The sequence below is a fragment of the Carassius auratus genome, chromosome 24 (assembly GCF_003368295.1).
Source record: "Carassius auratus strain Wakin chromosome 24, ASM336829v1, whole genome shotgun sequence".
NCBI lineage: Eukaryota > Metazoa > Chordata > Actinopteri > Cypriniformes > Cyprinidae > Carassius > Carassius auratus.
This window is the reverse complement of record NC_039266.1, coordinates 8,388,225-8,403,592: the sequence shown is the minus strand read 5'-3', so window position 1 is coordinate 8,403,592 and position 15,368 is coordinate 8,388,225. Positions and strand designations below refer to the sequence as shown.

The following is a 15,368-nucleotide window of genomic DNA, read 5'->3' as shown; positions in this document are numbered from 1 at the left end:
AGATGGGGACCAGGGTGCATCATTAAAATGGTCTGTACAACTTCTGTTCTACATCATCTTCTCAAGCCACAGATCAAAACTCATTACTCATCGAAAAACATACTTTTCTTATGTCTAAGAGTGCAACTTGAACATATTACTACTAATATCTCCTATTTTGTTCTATGACAGAAAGTAAGTTATATGGGCTTTGACACAATGGAACGTAAACTATGTCAGAATTTCCATTGTTAGGTGAACTACACCTTTTTAAAAAATGTTATGAATGGACAGTCTAACAAACAACTCTTGAAAGGACGGAACAATTATTGAAAAAAACAAAAAGGTATTTTGCACAGCTTTAAAGGAATGTTGAAGAACATTTCCAGTTATTTTGGAAACTTAGGTGCATAATTTAATGTCATCAAAAACTCTACCACAAAACCTGTTAACTGCTTCTTTTTATCTTTCTTTTCCATTTTTCCTGTGCTCTAAAGAAAATGGCCAGCCCGGGAATTTGAAGCTAAAGTGAGTTGACATTTAGTGCACTACTTGGTGGGTTTTTAAACAGCAGGACATAAATTCCACACTTTTAGTCCTTTCACAGAGCTTTAAAATTCCAGACATTTAATATTACAGTTTCTTTTGTAAAAAAAAAATAACTGTTGCAGTCAATGAACGTGGCCTTCCCAAACTCTACAGGCCTCCATTCTAATCTACTGAAGCCTTGGGTGTCACACGAGGAGAAGGTGTCACATGGACAGGACAGGGCAATTGCACAAACACTTTGGGGTTTAGGATTGAAAACTGTCAGCTGAATGGTGAACAATCAGTATCTCTGAAACTTTCCAAGTCGAAATAAAAGTTACTAGGCTTAGCAGGCTTATAAAGAAATTCAAAGGAACGATTTGATGATGGAGCCAAAAACGTTCAACTTTCATCTTAAGTTTTTGAAAGTTTGCATAAGTTCCAGCAGTTTCTGCAGATAGACACACTCAATTTCTGTAGACTATTCTTAAGATAATCTTCTCACAGAGGAAGAAATTCCGTGGCTGTTCCACGGGCAAGAAGGAATTGCGTTTTCCTTTAGCAAGATAAGAGCACATTTCCTCTGCATCAGTTCTTACTCTATTTATAAAGTGCATGCTATGACATTATCTTTTTAGCAAAACAACCCAGAACATACTCGAAGCAAGAACATGAAAACAAATGCGTTGAGTTCCGAAATATGTCAGAATCCATTTCTATTGACAACATCACCATAAAGGGGCACTATAGTTGGTATAACTGCTCAGTTTGCTTGTTTAGTTATTTTCGATGACATCATGACAGTCGTCTCATTGAATTCTAATGCAAAAATACACATTAAGTAATTATTATTTTTTTTTTACAATGTGTTATTGGCACACTTGTGTAGTTTTAGTGCCTCTGCGGATGACTTAAATATAGAGTGTTATGTATAATAGAGAGTTGTTGGTCCACTAACTGTGTAGCTTTGCTGCTCTTGACTGTGACTGGTTTTGTAATGCTTCACTGCTGTTTACAGATTGCGGTGGGATGCTAGGGTTTGTGTACTGTATATGTGTGTGTGCATTTGCAATTATGCATGTCTCATACTGATTCAGAGACAGTCGCTATTGTTGCTAACAGCAAATGCTTAAAACATCCACACATTTCCATGTCTCTTGGTTTGTTTCTGCAGTTATTTGCAAGTAGTTGAAAAAAAAAAATCTTTACAAGAGGGAGCTTCAAGCCTGTAAACTCAAGCCAAACAAATAAAGCTTTGTGAGAGTCATCCAGCTTTCTCTCTCAGTTTCTTCCCGCTCACAGCCACAAATACTTTCAAGTCGTTCTGAGCTAAATTTACACTTAAACACCAGAATTTATGAGAGAGGAGTGAAGTGGTATTGAAAAAACACAGGCTTGATTCATAGCAGCTAAGCGCTAATTCTGACATTAACGGATAGTTTTTGTACGATTTATTTTGCTTTTCCGCCCTAACGTATATACACAGGGCTTATCTTTTCAATGCGCTCAAGTGGCTGAAGTCTTCGCCTCTGTGGAATATGCTGTTTATTTAACAGGCCAGAGGCAATGCTTGTTAAAATGATCGCTTGCAGGTCTCCCCTTAGTGCAAACAAACCCAGCAAAGCGTCCGAGATTTAATCCCCATGTTCCGTTGAGATTAACTTTACTCTTGTTACGTTTGGGGTCTCCCCTTGAGATCTCAGTGATGTATATCTAACAATACAACATGTCTACACATTGCCGTCATTTAGAAATGAACCTTTAATCTTTAGTTCTTCTGACATAATCAAAACCAGATATTACTGAAGCTGTATCCCTCTGTTTTAGACATTATATTTTCGAATCAATGTTGCTTTTGTTAATAATATCTATAGTTTAAATTAATTTAAATAAAGCTGATATTCTATACCTTGCCTTTGAAACCAACCGAAATAAACTAAGTTTAGGTACTAAAATTACTAAAACTAAAACCTAAATAAAAAAAATAAATCTAAATAAAAATACCTAAAATAAATAAACACTATTCAAATTTCAATAGCAAATAAAAAAATACAAGTTTAAATACTATAATAGTATTAAATAAAACTAAAATACATTTGTATCCATTCTTGTTACTTTATCTAAGGGTTCTCTATAGACGATGTTATTTTCTTTTTCGTAGTTTGTTAGCTACACTATACACAGAACTGAAACTGAGCTGACACAGCTATGTTAACGCTAAGAGATCTATATTACTAGATCCCTTGGCATAGCACAAATATTTATGTAATGCTGAAACAGAAATGAAATGGCTGGAGGTGTTCTGGGTCTAGTGAGCTAATCGCTTTTGTTTACATTGCATATATCTGCAGGGAGAGTAATTAATCTGGACACACACACACACACACCTTTCCTTGCCGCTATGCTAAGACAGGTTAATGGGCGCGATGAGAGTTTGAGAAGCAAAATTTGGCCACACTTTCCAACAAACATTAATCTGGAGTCACAGCTGTGGGGTTACCCTGAACACACAAACACACACACACTTACAATCTACAGTTGCTGACACATCATTTAGCCAGCCAGCACGGCTGATGGTTCCCCTAGAGAACGAGAATGGGCAATGCACAGAAAGATAGTTTCTGCCTAGGGTTTCATTAGCTCTGAGTGTTAATGTAGAGGGGTTTATTTAGAAGACGGGTTTGAAGAGAGACATGCTTGCCTTGCCAGATGTGACCTATGCCACTGGCCTGTAAAAAGCAACTAAACTTGTAAAAGACAACTAAACTGGACACAATGAACAAGCTTCCCTCCTTAAAAAAAACAGCCTGGTCCTACTGTGTTGACACAGGTGCCATCGTAAAGACGTTCAGATAACATCTCGGTGATGAATGTCCTAGCCAGACATGAGTTAGCGATGACGAGGCAGACTTTCAGCATGACTTTAAGGCAGTTCACTGGTAACGGCTATGCAACTATTGCATGAATGTGCCTCTATCTACATTTCTGAAAATGTAGCACACCAAAAGCGTACTTATATACTTTATACACACAATTCTTTGAAGTTCTCAACTGAAATTAACACCAGTGGCAGTAAAACATCAACAACTTTTATACCTTGTCACACAAATTAATAATAATAATAATTACAGGTGCAGGTTATCAGTTAATAAACAAAGATATTTTAATACGATTTGTTGCACAATACTATTTTATGAACCGAAAACCCTTAACATAAAGTAGCATGGTTGCTACTTTATGTGTTTAATATTTTCAAATGCAAGCGCTTTACCAGATTCACATTCATCTATTTCACATAAGACTAAAGACTTTCAGAATATTAAAACCACTCTAAAAGTGTTGTGAGAACCAGTGTAATATCATTTTGCAGAAATGTCACCATTAGCATGTTTTCTGCAATGAACCTGGGTTGGATTCACAAGAAGACTTCCTGTTTCAAAAGATCAATAAAATCTGCAACAGTTATATACATTTTGACTGCGACATGAAGCATTCATCTTTCTATTAGTGGTGCATCACATATGGAAGCCCGTTTTCTTATCTCATCTTATTTCTAGCAATTGCGATTTTATGTAAATGTATTCTCACAGTTACGTTACGTTTTTTACTCCGAGGTGGAAACAGGCTTCCACAGTCCCCTCCTTCTACACTGTCTCCGAGCGAGGATAAATTACTTCTCCATCCTTCTCTCCCACACCCACGTCTTCCGCCCCACTTGTGAAACATCAGCCTCTCTTCTCACTTGATGTGGCTCTGAAAATTGCAGAGCTGTTAACTAAAAACGCATGTCTCCTTCAACCCTAAGAAAGGCCATTTCGGGGATGCCACGGCAAGACAGGATGACATGATAACTATAGACTCCTCTTCTTTACGGATGGGATACACAAGTTTCTAAAAATCATCTAAAAGCCCCTTGTTAAGGATGGTGTAAGGGAACTCTGAGAGAAAGAACACGGTGTCTGTGAAACTGAAAGCCCCCTGAGGACAGCTCTTCGTTAGAGATCCATGCTGTCCAGTGTGGGTTAGTGCTTGGGTCAGGCTTGATTGCATTCATAGATAGCAGTGGAGAGATTCTCATCTGTGTGTGTGTGTGTGTGTGTAGCTCCCAGGCTTTCTCGCCCTCTCTTCACCTCATCTTCTCTCCCTCACTTTCTTTGTCACTTTCACACTTTTTCCCTGAATAGATTCTTCTCTTCTTTTGTGTTCTCTGTTTATTCTCTCTTTCTCTTGTAGTCTTTGAATTAGCTCTCTACAGTACTCTCTCTCTCTCTCTCTTTTTCTCCTTGCTTGTCTAAAATCTCTCCCATTATTCTTTACATGCATTCCAAAAGAATGAGTATTAAATATTAAAGATTGGGAACATTTCACTACTCTGCTACTCCATCCGTCATTGTTTTGCATTACTGTAACCACACTTTGAGTAAAAATATCTATCTATCTATCTATCTATCTATCTATCTATCTATCTATCTATCTATCTATCTATCTATCTATCTATCTATCTATCTATCTATCTATCTATCTATCTATCTATCTATACTGTTTATATTGAATACTTCTATTTTTATCATATTGCTGTTGCTGGCATTTTATAAAAGCAATAAGCCACTCAATATGCATGTTAAAGAGATTTAAGCACACTTAAGTGGTGTTCTTAAGGACAGGGCAGAGTAAAATTACTGTAACGCATGGTCTCTCGTGGCTAATTGCTTTAAAAACATATATAAGCAGCTGAAGTTGAAGATGCCTATTCTGAAATCAGTCTAGCCATCTAAGAGCTCTGTAAAACTCACAAAATACACTGTGTACCTTAGAGATAATTAGACATTGTGCTGTACTGCTGCTTCCAGCGATTCAGCCCACACGCTGCGGATGTGTGTGAAACCTGCTCTAATCCACAGCTTACCTCTCCAAATGTAGCAGCAGCAGCTTGAAATGAGTATAATCTCATTTTAAACAATGTTACATTCTTATAATCATCCAACATTTGAATACCTGCACACCTGTTTCAACACCTGTGTGTAATCATGACTTGTGCTTGTGTCTTAAACATGCAGATCAGATGGTGTTGACAAGGTTTTCCAATCAGTTTCCCTTTCTTTATTCACCATTCATTACTCTTCCTATTGCTTTTCACATTCTTTCCTTTGCTTTCTCACCGTCCTTCTCTGTCTTTAATTGATAAGGCTGACGTACGCTCTGCAGAGTTTGCGTAGCCACAACAAATTCCCATGTCCTGGACTGCAAACAACAGTATTTGTTGTTCACACAGGATCCTGTGGCCCACCCATGCTGATACACTAAGAGGGTTTTCTGGAGGAACACACCCAGGGCGAGGACGCCCATCCCGGCCGAGAGCGTCTGCTCGACCCCTTGACTGCACTGAGTCGATACGTTTCAGACGTCTTTGCTCTCTCCAGAGGATCCTCATTTCCAATCAGACACATCAAGAAGACGAGTTTAGGAAAAGCAGCACTGAGATAATGGAATACTGTGGGAGACTTATTGATGTTATTGATGAGGCAAAGTGTGTGGAGGTGCAGCAGTGGGATGGGAACCCAGAGGAACGTCTATTACTCCGGGGTTACTCTTTTATAGCCCAGGAGTTCTCAGATGCATTCTATGACCTATCAACTTTGTCTCAGATTTTTATCCTGAAAGTAAAATAAATAATAAAAATATAAATTCAAATATGTTAATGTATGAAGAGTTAATTTCCAAAAACAGATAACTGTTAACTACATATATATATATATATATATATTTTTTTTTTATTATGCTTTTTTCATTGTGCATTCCAGTTAATCCAATTAAACGAAAGCTTGGTTATTTGATTAGGTTAAAAAATATATATATAAAAAACATCTGCAAAAAAAAAAAAAAAAAGGTTTGGGGTCAATTTTTTATACTTTATTCAAAAACAGTTTTTATTAACTTTCTACGCTTCTAAGCATCCTGTGTTCAACATTGATGATAATCATTAATGTTTCTTGAGCAGTAAATCATCATATTATTCTGATTTCTGAAGATCATGTGACACTGAAGACTGGAGCAATGATGCTGAAAATACAGCGGAGCATCACAGAAATACATTACACTTTAACACAGATTCACACAGAAAATGATTATTTTAAAATGTAGTAATATTTCACAATATTACTGTTTTTACTGTATTTTTCATGCTTTTTATCACATTTTAAAGAGATCTCCTTTATGATTTGTCTTGTATATGGGAATGACTAGACACAAACGGACAATAAAGATTAAAATAACCCCCTGGATCATCCATCTCATCCTTAGGTCACACACAGGGTCAGTATTTGTGTGTTGCACCTGTCCGAGGTTACGCAAACATGCTTTCTCTCTCGCTTTCTCTGAGTCTCCAGCCTCCAACCTCAAACACAGGAAACAGATCCGAACAACAGGAAATTTCTGCTTATTGCCGTGACATCTCCAGATAAGACTTCAGTGTGTATCTGTGTGTGTCTCTGTAGGCCAGACAATGCCAGAACGATAGACCCTGAAGGTCTACAAGTCCACATTATCTACTGATCTTTTCCCCTTCAGCAGCTCACCCACAGGGACTGACAAAGAGAAAACAGAAAGTGCTCTCCCTCGCTTACATCTCTCCTTATATGTTTGTTGTGCTCTCCTACTGTTAATTCCTACCTTGCACAATAGTTATGGCTCTAAAATCCACTGTGGGGTAGTTGTAGCTTCTTTTCACCTATCACTTTCTTTTTCTTTCTACTCACCCGTTTTGAAGATCTCGTAGCGGATGGAGAAGCCAGCGCCATGAGTCTCGTAGTCAGACACAAACTTGATGAAGAGCTGGTTCCCAGAGGAGACCACAGGAGAGGGAGCGATCTTCCCACAGTACTTCCCGACCAGCTGGCCGCTCTCATCCACTCCATCTCTCACCTCCACATAATCATATCTAAACAGAGAGAGAGCGAAAGAGACAATGATCAGTCAACTAAACATTAACTCTGTGTACTTTAGAAAGTCAGTTCACTCAGTTTGTTTCAATGAACTGCCAGGTTCTGAATATTGTTACTTGCATTTAAAATATAATAAATATTTATACTTAAAAAAATGAAAAGCATTTAAAAAAGAAACTATATGAATGTCTGCGTATGTTAAACCTAAAAGTATTTGATTTTTTTCCATTTTATAATTTTTTGCCAATCACACAAATATCAACAAAAAAACATTCAAAAGAATCATTTGATTTAGGAGGTGTTCCTGTGTGGCATTCTATGCAGTTTGTGAGGAAAATAACATCAATTTTGATTAAATTATCAAGGACTTTGTTAATCAGTTACACTGAATCAATATAAGAATAATAAATAAAACAATGTAATATTATTATGTTAAATTATATATCACCGGGAATTAATAGCCAGCTTTATGTGTGATTTGCCCAAGTAAAATTATCAATACTAGGAGTTAAGCACAAACACATCTCAAATGCCAAGGGGACAACCTTACTAGCCTTATTATGCACTTATTATACTCTACATCCACAAGAGTGTCCTGTTGTTTCTTTTTCTGTGCTCTAATGATGAGTAATGTATCATGAAGTGTGCATGTTATAGAGCTAATAAAGGGGCAGACAAACTGCTGCATATGAATGACAGAAGATGGTGATACCTTTTACATGTCGGTTTGACAGTATGTGAGTGGAACAACAGTTATAGTATGAGAAAAAACAGGTGTAGCCTCCACACACACACACACACACACACACACACGCGCGCACACAAACACATGCACGCTCCAATTCTCCTCAAAATAGAATTTCAACCCTAAAGCTATTGGCTTGTGCCACCACATAATTGAGTCTGCGAGAGTTTGGAAGACTGTTGCAAAAATGGCAGCAATGCACACACAAAAACCCATGTGCACACACACAACCACACTAATATTGTGTCTGTAATACAAGACGAGAGTGGGTGGGTGGTCCTGCCTCAGCTAGCAATTGAGATGGGATGAAAAAACTAAAGCTGATGTGAATTCTCCACTGTTTTAAGTCTGTTTGGACAATTCGCTACACATACTGATATAATAATGCTGAATTTCAATTGGGTATAGGCTCAGCGTGGAATATGACTGACAGCAGGGTCTTGTTTCCATGGCATTTAATCACCCCTGACACTATAAACTGCGGGAACGATGGGAGGAAAGGAGAGCAAAGCATCATGGGGAGTAGAACGTTCTATTTCTTTTCAAAGAATCGCAGTTTGGTTTCTCCAAGCTTGTTAGGGATGCATAACCAAAATCTTGCTTGAGCATAATCTAATTTCATTATTTTGAGAGTATTGAAATATGCAACAGAAGACCTCCCCACTCAAGACAATGGCCTTCTGCTCCTGCCACGTATTGGAGGAAATGGGTGAAAATTTAACATAGGTATCGCAGACAGCAAAATGTGTTTCTGTGTGTTAGTGTTCAGTGATATAAAGGTTGGTTTGTTTCACATCATTGGGGGTGGCATGATACCGTATGTGTGCGAATGGAAGGGACGGAATATGAGAAGTATGCCGCTCTCTGAAATCGGGTCCCCTGAGGGGGCGGTAATGTAGAGATGACTTCACCCGTGTCTCTTCGCTTGGCTGGCCTGATGGAAGAGGCCTAGAACTCCATCAGTCACAGCAGAAGAGAGTGCAACTGCTGTAACGCTACATATAGACTGAAAATGCATTGAAACTGAAAGGTAAAGAAAGTCCAAAGTCCAAAACACTAACTTTACTGTCACGTAAATATTTGAATGATTAAAGTTTATTGTTTGAATTTATTATTATTTTTTAAGTATTTTGCCTTTTTTATTTGTAAGTGGCACAAATATCAACACAATACAAATAAAACCATGTGCAAACACATAAACAGAATCTTTGTTGTTCACAGATGACGTTTGCAGAGCTATGACCTCACTCTATTTGGCTTGGGTCTACTGTTATGTGCTTGGTGCCATTTTTTTGCACCCTGTTCTGTTTTTCATTCCCTGCCCTCTTCCTCTCAAGGCCAGCTGTGGAAACAGCACTTCTGCACCCACACAAACACGCTCTGTTCTCCTCTTCTTCTTTATCAGTCTGAGCAGGAGACCTCAGTCTACCTTCAGCCCCATCATGGTACATTTACACAGGAATCCTGCCAATGCACTTATGCTTTTACTAACTGCCTTTACAGCACAGAGGCCATAAAAAGCAGGCATTAACTCTCCCAAAGACTTCTTTTGTTTTCTGTCATCATTTTGGCTTGCCTAGCATTCTGGTGAGCTTGACTTACTTAAGTTAGGCCAAATGCTGTTCTGATAGACTGTTTTGTCAAGATAAGAGGGGAAGATGAAAAGAAGAAATGCTTAGAGTGATAGTTATGCTGACCGTCAACAACATTTTGGTGCAGTTTGGACATAGACCCTTGTACTCAAGTCGAAACATGTTCTTGGAGCAACATCCTTTGCCCTCAAAATAAACTTAGACTTACTCGATCCCTAAAACACAGAGGGATAACATTATTTGGTAAGAATCTTTTTAAAGGCCCCAGCCTTAACTCTAAAACAAGAAACTGATTGGTTGATAGAATGGTTGTTCTCGACATAGACATTACTTTCCTTCCTAGTGGCAGAAAAACCTGATATTTAGGCCTCAAATTATGCATTTCATCCCATTTGTGAAATGTTTCATAACAGTCTCTTCGCAGCCATAATAAGAATGTTATGGCCTTTTGCTGGGAATACACTAATCCACATTACCCAACAGTAGGGTTGGGCCGATAGACGATGCCATTGTCCATTGCAGATGGCTGATAGATATCACAATGTTTAGACGGCATCGTGATTCCACCCCGCTTTTGAATACACTACTCATTCATACTATGGAGCGGCAGTACTTACCACACATTTTACAAGATCATATGTTTGTCTGTGATACTGAGCATCTGTCATATCTCCTTACACCGTGTCTACAGCAGACATGACAGTTGTCGCGTGGCGCCGTGCCACATCAGCTAAAGACTTCTACACTGGACGTGAAAATAAACTGTTGAAAATCATTAGAAATTTGTCTCAGCACGTCATAAATAGAAATAACTTAAGGTGACTTTCGGGACAGGGCCTTTGTTTGGGATGGGTAAGGACTGGGATTAAAACTTTCTTTTAGATTTTAGGCCTAGATTATTGCTGGGGTAAGATTTGTTTTCAATTTGTTTGATAGGGATGTTATTCCAGTTTCAACCAGTATACTGTTTCAGTAACATGCTGTACTTGAGTAAAACACATTATTATTATAGGCAGATGTGAGACCAAGTTGCTGGAAAATCCTAACCAAATTCTCTCTTTTAAAAAAGGGAGTGCACTTTGTCGTAAATCAGATTTTGTTCTGGATTGGTCTTTCTGGTGCGGTAATGTGTGAAGATCTTTGACAGTAGCATTCAAGCTCAAGATGGAGAGCATCGGTCTTGTTCAGATTTGTCTGTTCTGCTCTCTCTCCTTCCTCTTTCAGCTGGTAATTTCTCCCTGCTCTTATGTCTTGCTGAATGATACCTCCACCTAGAGAGAAACACACACGCAAGCACAGATTTTCTCTCTACTTTAAATCCCACCTAGGTAAAGCCAAGCGTGACCAGACCTTTGAAAAATTGATGCAAGCGTTATCCATCCAAAGATTTGGGGGTTTAAGAAGTTGTTTCCTCTTCAGTGGTGCCGTGAGAATCAAAGGTGTGTTATCGGATCTCGGCAGTCTGTCACAGAATCACAGTCACCGTTTCACAACCATAGTCACAACGGAGGTAACATTATACTGTACTACAAGCTCTCCTCGAAACATCCTTTCTGCTGCGGCTATGAAAAAACAGCAGGCTTCTCCTGCCTGCACATAAAGTCTTAGCACCTTCAGAAATCGTGTTTATTGCATTTTTTAGTCAGGCACAGCACTTGTTCCCTAACACAGATGGACCTTGTAAAGATGGAGTGGGAGGTATTAGAATAAGATGCAGATGGAACTGCAGTAGTCGCCTCAAGGCCAGTGCTGCTCAGGTAAAAAAACATTCTAGCCACATTCTCATCTCTGTTTTTAAAAACGAATCTACACAGACTGTGCACAGCTTCATACCATTCCACAAGCTCAGTGGATCCTCAGTGCCAACTTGGCCCTGCTAATCATGTGCAGGGCATTATGGGATTGACTGCAGAGGCCATTTTACATTCAAGACTTTACAAGACTTTTTCCCAGAGAGGTCTGTGGAGAGCAGTATTTGATAATCTATTTCTTTGGGAACTTGCGGGGGTCTGAAAATGCGAAACGGAATTCGCCGTTAACAGATCAAGAAAAAACAGCAGGGACCGATTTTAAAATGGAATTTGGACCCTGAAGCAAAGAAGAGAGGTGTAAAGCATTCTCACCAAGTATACAGTCCCAATTTCTCAGACCAGACACCTCTCCACCTGCCCCAGGACTTAAACCATATCCTCGTTCCTCCTGGTTTCCGCCTGCTTCATTTTACCACTCCGGGAGAGACAGCGAACAGATTGTTTTAATGCATTCCCCTCCTCTCTCTGTCTATCTTTGCCCTCTTCAATTCTACAAAATCTTTGGGCCTATACCACTGGGCTGTTGTTAGGGATTGTGAACCTCCATGAAGTCTCTGAAGCCCCTTCACTCACACACACATCCAACCATAATAGTGGTGAAAATAGTCTACCAATCCAAATGGGAAATTAAAACAAAAAGGATGAATCTAATTCTCAGAGACCTTCACTTCACTGCCTTGCTATGTTAACAGACAAGACAGTCCGGGGGGATAGTAATGGCTACGCAATTCAGAATGGTTAAAACAATCAACCACAAGCTAAAAATGTACTGCAGACTCAGGGTTTGATAGTGTCTGTTACTTACACCCCCCATAATCATATAAATAAATATGACAGAGGTGACACCAATCTTCGGCGTGGTCTACAATAGAGCAATACACTTTACCCATCGCCATAGAGAAAGATGAGGTTTGACGTGCCCTTTTCAAAACAATCACTCTTTTTTATTTCATCTTTTGAGATGGAGATGGCTGAGAGGATCTTTAAGTCATCGTTGTCTTCAAGAAAGTGTAAACAAGTAAAGCTGTTGAGGGACTCTGACCCAAACATCATGTGCAAAAAATAACACCAACAAACTGTCACAAAGATGCCCATGTCGAACAAGGTTAAAATTCCCTATGAAGGAAGCTGGGTTTTTTTTTATTTTAACATCCTCAGCCTTTAGGGGACAAGGTAGCAGCTCGCTCACCATAACGATCCACCGTTCTCCATAGTATGTGACAAGCGTTAACCAATCCTTCTGTAATGGGCTCTGCAGCCACTAGCTACATTTGGAACGATAATAACCTCACTGCTGTCACTCAAAATGTTGGTGAGACAGACAAAAAAAAAAAAAAAAAGGAGATGGGGTTGGGACCAGAGTCCATTGCAATAGTACAGAGAATGAAAACACTCCCTGATGGAGTTATTAGCTTACATGCGGCTGTTGCAGTGTGTAGAGGAAGGGCCCATGACTTGAGGCTATGGCTAAGAAGTTAGCCCTGAGTTTTATGATAACTGAGTAACGGCTTAGTGGTGCTTTTGTTTATTTTTTACTATATCTTTTGACTGGTTGAAACAAGTTAAGAATTACATTATCCTTTGTCTCGAAAGAATACAGTATAGTTTCGGTTCCATACAGTCAGCAGAAGTGAGAAAAAACAGTTTACTACATTTGAAATCTGGATATTTATCTTACAAAAATGCATGGATTCACTACAGGGGGTCTTTATACAAATTCAAAACCCTTTAATCTCAGGTGGGAAAACACTTTTACAAAATGCATGTATGCTGTTGACCTCAAATAGACTTTGTCTTCTGATCTGTTCCCAAGTTCTTGTCAACATCAGAATGAATGCCTGATGTTCCCCAGTGACATATGTGTCTATCCAAACATCCACCCTTCATCCCTAAACCCAAGTGATTAGAGTAGAACCATTTAATAATGGGTGGCACACAGTGCATGTGGTGTAGGGCTGGCGAAGGGTGTGGACATGTCAAGCAGTTCAATACTTTTCAGTTTCATGAGAGTAAATTACTCCAACCCAGCCCCAGTGGCCACAATTGCAGAGAGGTCTTAAGCATCATGCTTAATCTTTGAGACATATTTTTAGATGCTAATCAATTTTGAATGGGTGCAGTGCAGGAGATCGCACCACACGCTTTCATAAATGGCAATTATGATTATCATTGATGGATTTAGCGTGTCTGCTTTCATTAGCACTGCTAATTAGGCTGTTCGGAGAGACACAGATTCCCAACAATCAAATTAATGAATTCCAGTATTTTGAGGGAATTATTGCGAACTGCACTACAAGCAGTTTCACTATAGTCTTCAATAATAGGCAAATAATCAGATGAAAGAGGCTACAGTAAATGCAGAAAAGGTATACCATAAGATACAAGATTGCTCTGGCTAAAAATTGAAACACCATTAGCAAGCTTTCCAGTTTTTTGTTTACAACTCTGAGACAAGCACTTGTTCTTCCTCTTAACCAAATCCAAACTTGTTGGAGATTTATGTTTGCCAGGAAAAAGCAGAGAGGACCACAAGACAAAGAGGCCACTGTGCTACCACTACATTATTAATTCTCCTCTACAACAGTGCACGTCAGCAAACAATTATGCTTCCCCTCTTTCCATCATCTGTCATTATCCATTAAAGCAATTTTGCTGGAAAACAGAAAGCTTTATGGGTTAGAATTCGAAGAAACACAGAAGGCATATTAGACCATAAAATGCCCTCATTTAGAATCTAACATCCTGTTCTCGTTGGAGGAAGGAGCAAGAGCAATTAATTAGAGTTGTGCCCAGGAGGCAAAATGGCTAATATGCATTTACTGATTAAGTGAAACACATACACTAAGCGAGCCACAGAACAGAGCTCAGTTAGTCTACATCGGAGTGTCTCACTTCTTCGCTAATGTACAATTCCCAAATGACTCAATATAAACACAGATGAAGGAGCTTGAGGAAGTTTTGTATTCAACCAGCAGGGCAGGATGGATATCTGTGTGTCATCCACTGACAGGATATGATGAGGAACTGCACTAAAACTGGCTTAACTTCTCCTCAAAAGTTTAACTAGAGTGTAGCAATGGCATGGTGGAGGAATATATATTTTTTATTATTTTTGTTATTTTTTTTTACAAAATGCATAACCATACATCTAAGGCAGTACTTAAATTTTGGGTTAGGTCACCACTTGACGTGTTGATGTCTAATGTTTTGAGAACTAGTGCTGTGTGATATAAAATGTTTGCATAGTATTCAGCTAAAAATACAATTTAAATAATATATAGTCTCTGTTGTTGTACATTGGAGAGAAAGAGCGAACAAAAATCCCCATTAGTACAAGAACAGGACAATGGAAAAAGAAATTGCACTATATGGTGTACAAGGGACACAGGTCTTCATTCGGTCTTTGTCAGGAGCCCATTTCACTGGCCATTACTAAGAGAATAGCCACCATTTGTCCCACCTTGACATTTGATAGGGGGTATTATTACTGAGCCAGAGTGGCCCCAGCCCTCTGGAGATGGGTCCATGGTTAAGAAGATGAAAAGTCAAGCTATAGAAAAAGACGTGGATTGAGTTTGAGGGAGGAAGGTGGCTGGTGGGGGTCAAGGGCAGATGTGCACTATCCTCTATTAAAATACCCCCCCCACACACACACACCTAAAATGCACCCATTCAACCAGTGTCTCGCACCTTTGGGCTGCTGCTGATTCTGCAATGGTAAAGGGTGAAGTGAGCCTCCGCTAATGAGGGCTAAATGCATTCCTATTATCTG

At 39.0% G+C, this 15,368-nt stretch overlaps 1 protein-coding gene across 2 annotated transcripts in view; it reads right to left on the bottom strand.

Moving 5' to 3' along the window:
* Positions 1-15,368, bottom strand: part of LOC113042227 (neuropilin-1a-like) — a 60,122-nt gene that overhangs the window by 34,233 nt on the left and 10,521 nt on the right. For both annotated transcript variants that reach the window (XM_026200887.1, XM_026200888.1), the window contains exon 3: positions 7,263-7,444. In XM_026200887.1, coding sequence (XP_026056672.1) covers positions 7,263-7,444 — 182 coding nt within the window. The remainder of the gene's footprint in view (positions 1-7,262; positions 7,445-15,368) is intronic.